This window comes from Solenopsis invicta, chromosome 16, assembly GCF_016802725.1.
Source record: "Solenopsis invicta isolate M01_SB chromosome 16, UNIL_Sinv_3.0, whole genome shotgun sequence".
NCBI lineage: Eukaryota > Metazoa > Arthropoda > Insecta > Hymenoptera > Formicidae > Solenopsis > Solenopsis invicta.
This window is the reverse complement of record NC_052679.1, coordinates 16661928-16665479: the sequence shown is the minus strand read 5'-3', so window position 1 is coordinate 16665479 and position 3552 is coordinate 16661928. Positions and strand designations below refer to the sequence as shown.

The 3552-nt window shown below is 30.0% G+C and overlaps 1 protein-coding gene across 1 annotated transcript; it reads left to right on the top strand.

Annotated features, from left to right (window-relative positions):
• Window positions 1–901: 901 nt before the first annotated feature.
• On the top strand, window positions 902–3315 carry LOC105203028 (peptide deformylase, mitochondrial). The gene is made up of 3 exons (XM_011171738.3): window positions 902–1258; window positions 2316–2693; window positions 2825–3315. The coding sequence occupies exons 1-3, from the start codon at window positions 1028–1030 to the stop codon at window positions 2933–2935; spliced, it is 720 nt and encodes a 239-aa protein (XP_011170040.1). The 5' UTR covers window positions 902–1027; the 3' UTR covers window positions 2936–3315.
• Window positions 3316–3552: the final 237 nt, after the last annotated feature.

Genomic DNA, 3552 nt, shown 5'->3' with positions numbered 1-3552 from the left:
GCTTGGATAAAACATCAGGTTAAGTTTAACTATAAATTAACCGAATAATGAAAAACTGGGCCTTAAGAAATAGAAAATAGTAGTATATTGTACAATAGAGAATAGAAAAGCTTTACTGAATAACAGAATTGGGCATTAACGCATAAAATATAAATAATTTATATTGTGTTTATAAATTTCCATTTGTACAAGTTATGTAATCTATGTTTTATGTCACCTGCATAAACAATAATCAGTGGATTATTACAGAAGATTTAGATTTTATCAGAATTAGCGAAAATTATATTCCATTTTTTAATTTTTAATACAGTATATTTTTATTTTATCAATATTGAATACACATACACATATTAACAATTTTATAACTTAATTTTATAACTTTTTCTATAAATTGAGTTAACCAATCTATAATAATTTACACTGCTGATAACACAATGGATCTTTTTTTCTTTGCTGTTTGTCAATATTAAATAAAGGTGAAATTATTCACTTTGTTACACACTGAAATTATTCACTTTGTTACACTCACAATGCTCTTGGTACCATTTCATTGTTATTTTTTATTGAAGATTAAACAAAGGGCGCGTTTGCTTTGACACTCAGTGCTGTATACATCAATTCATTCTTATTGTTTATTAAATTTAACAAGAGACAGATGATGCTTATAAGTACTGCGAGCGATAAAGTTAACGCAGCCAAGGAGAAATAATGCTTGCGAATTGTATGTAGTGCGCGTTAAACGAAACGCGCCTTGTATCTCTGTTGAAAAACGTCCAATAATAGTTCTGGTTAGATGGCGCGAAATGACGTGTCAGCTCGTTATTACAATGTTATCGATCAAGTTTCTCGTGACATCGGTAGGTAACGAAACTTTATTCGGCGCTGCATGTCTCTGGTGTTCGTCATCGTCAGGTTAGGTAACATAAGAATAGAAATATCAGTGAGTGCTAGATAGTGGATAACCTCAATTTTGGAATTTTAAAAATATCGTACGTGCAACGCTATTATCCGAGTGCGTAAATACGAAATGTTTGGAATACACCATTTCTCTAATGTCGCCTCGCGTATTGTTGTCGTTCGAAGAAATGGTGCACGATTCATAAGCTTTCTGAAAATGAAAGAAACATTCCAGCGATTAGTAGGCATGAACGCCAATGAGTTACCGTATGAACACGTCTGTCAAGTTGGCGATCCTGTTTTGCGCGGTCGTACCATGAAGATAGAACCGGAAGTCATAAGAATGGCGGATTTTCAAAAAGTATTGTTGCAAAAATTTCAATCGTAATATCTCAAAAAATATGGCAGATATGAAAAAATGTTTCAAATAAAAGTTTGGGCAAGAGAAAACATTTAGTTATTTAAAAATATATATGTAATTACATATTGCAAACAACATAACTTTTTGAATAGCAACTATTTTTGTACACCAATTAATTCATTAAAATATAATTATTAAAAGATCAATGTGATTTAGGAGATACTTTATATTTTATATTTTATATCAAAATATGACATGATAGAATATAAGTATCTCAAAAACTATTTTTTTATGACTGTCTTGATACTTTTATATACAGAATAATTAGAGAAACCGTCTTACGTAAAAAATCATGTAATTTCACTTAAGAAAATGGCGATAACCTTTATATTTATCTTGAAAAATTAAATTTTTTGAAAATTGATTATACCATTATATTTATTCCACTTGAGACCATGTAATTTTTGTCTAAATCGTTTTCCCGTATCTTCTACACTTTTCGAGATATTCGATCTATTATGTTTAAAATTTTTCACTTTATAATAGTAGAGGTTTTTTGAATTCTTAAGGAAAAAATATTTGTAAATTAATGAATTGAAAAATAAAGTCTTAACTTGACAAAATTCTTTTGAAAACAATTTATACATGGACAAACAATTTTCTATAGAAAATAAATGAGAGAATCGTAATGAATATATATAGAAGATAAAAAAATCTAATTTCTAAGGACAGTCGTGGTATTCATCTAGAAAATACGACAAAAGTTGTTATAGAAGATACAAAAAATATTTATACTATGTGATGTAGAAATTAAAAAAATAGTTACATATAAGTTACACATAAAATAAGAATTATAAATTATAAAAAAGTTCTTTTAAGAAATAATGCAAGAATTATTTTGCCTTCAATTTTTTTCGTGTTGATGAATTTTTTATATTAATTGTATCATTTTTTTGTGTCGCGCGCGAGTAATCTCTACTATTATAAATTTTTTAAAAAGTTTATGATTCGATTATAAAATACGTAGAAAACAGTATTGTCACTGTTAATTATTTAGGTAATCAAGCGTTTGATAAACGTTATGCGGGCATACGACGCGTACGGTCTATCTGGGCCTCAAATCGGACTACCCTGGCAAATATTCGCCATCGAATGTACGGAAAAAACTATGAAGGGGGTCGAGGAGTCCGTCAGGAAGGCTCACGAAATGAATGTCGTTCCGATGACGATTTTTATCAACCCCGAATTGAAAGTTATAGACTATACACCTATCACACTTTACGAGGAATGCGCGAGCATTCAGGGATATTCCGCTGCTGTACCTAGAGCCTACGAAGTAGAGATTACTGCCCTGAACGCTTCCGCTGAACAGTTCACGTGGAGAGCACGTGGGTGGTCTGCTCGAATAGCACAACACGAATACGATCATTTACAAGTAAGAGTCGCGCGAGGGAAAAAAGGAAATTTCTATAGCTCTATATCAAATACGAAAAATAAATAGAATAAGAATAGAAGTATAAATAGAATAAGAACAAAATATTTATGTAATCTGTTTTTATTTCTCAGGGGAAGCTGTACATAGAGAAAATGGATGTAAGAACATTTCACTGTACGGCTTGGGACAAGATTAACAAAAATAAGGGCAAAGTGCGCTTGAGTTATTGGCCAAATAAGTAACACGTGTGTCGCATACGGATAAATATTTAATTAATTATTGACTGAAATAAATGTACAGTAACTCATATTAAAATTAATGCACTTATTCACGCGTTTTCCACTATATATTTATGAAACTGATAGCCCAATCATTTTATTGAATATTCTTGAATTAACCATTAGCATTGTTTTGAAAGTTGGTTGTGATTTCTCTCTTATCATATTTTTATAGATAAAATTTTATAAACAGATTTCAGAATACAACATCTACTCTTTATTTATAGAATGATGGTAATTGTATTTTTATCTACATTTTTCTTCTTCGATCATGTTCGATGAATGACAAGATGAACTGAAAGAATTATTTTATTTCTTTTCCTTGAATAAATATTCAAAGAAGACAAATATATGTGTGTGTGTGTATAATAATTTTGATAATAGAAATTACCTTAATAATAGAAATTGTTTGTACTTCAGCTTTTTCTCAATACGGTCTCTTAAGTCGGCCTTTCGTGACATTAACTTAAAGTATAGCAGTTACATAAAAAATAGGATGTTTTATTTACGCGCATTTTCCAGAATACAATATATAGTAGTCTATATTAGATATACAGTCACAGGTACGCGGAACTATATGG

What these genes read in the sequence shown, in the direction of transcription:
- LOC105203028 (XM_011171738.3), top strand. Translation starts at nt 1,028, where the DNA reads ATGTTTGGAATACACCATTTCTCTAATGTCGCCTCGCGTATTGTTGTC. An exon ending in GAATGGCGGATTTTCAAAAA is followed by an intron (nt 1,259 to 2,315) that starts GTATTGTTGCAA and finishes TTAATTATTTAG; the next exon opens with GTAATCAAGCGTTTGATAAA. An exon ending in ACGAATACGATCATTTACAA is followed by an intron (nt 2,694 to 2,824) that starts GTAAGAGTCGCG and finishes TTTATTTCTCAG; the next exon opens with GGGAAGCTGTACATAGAGAA.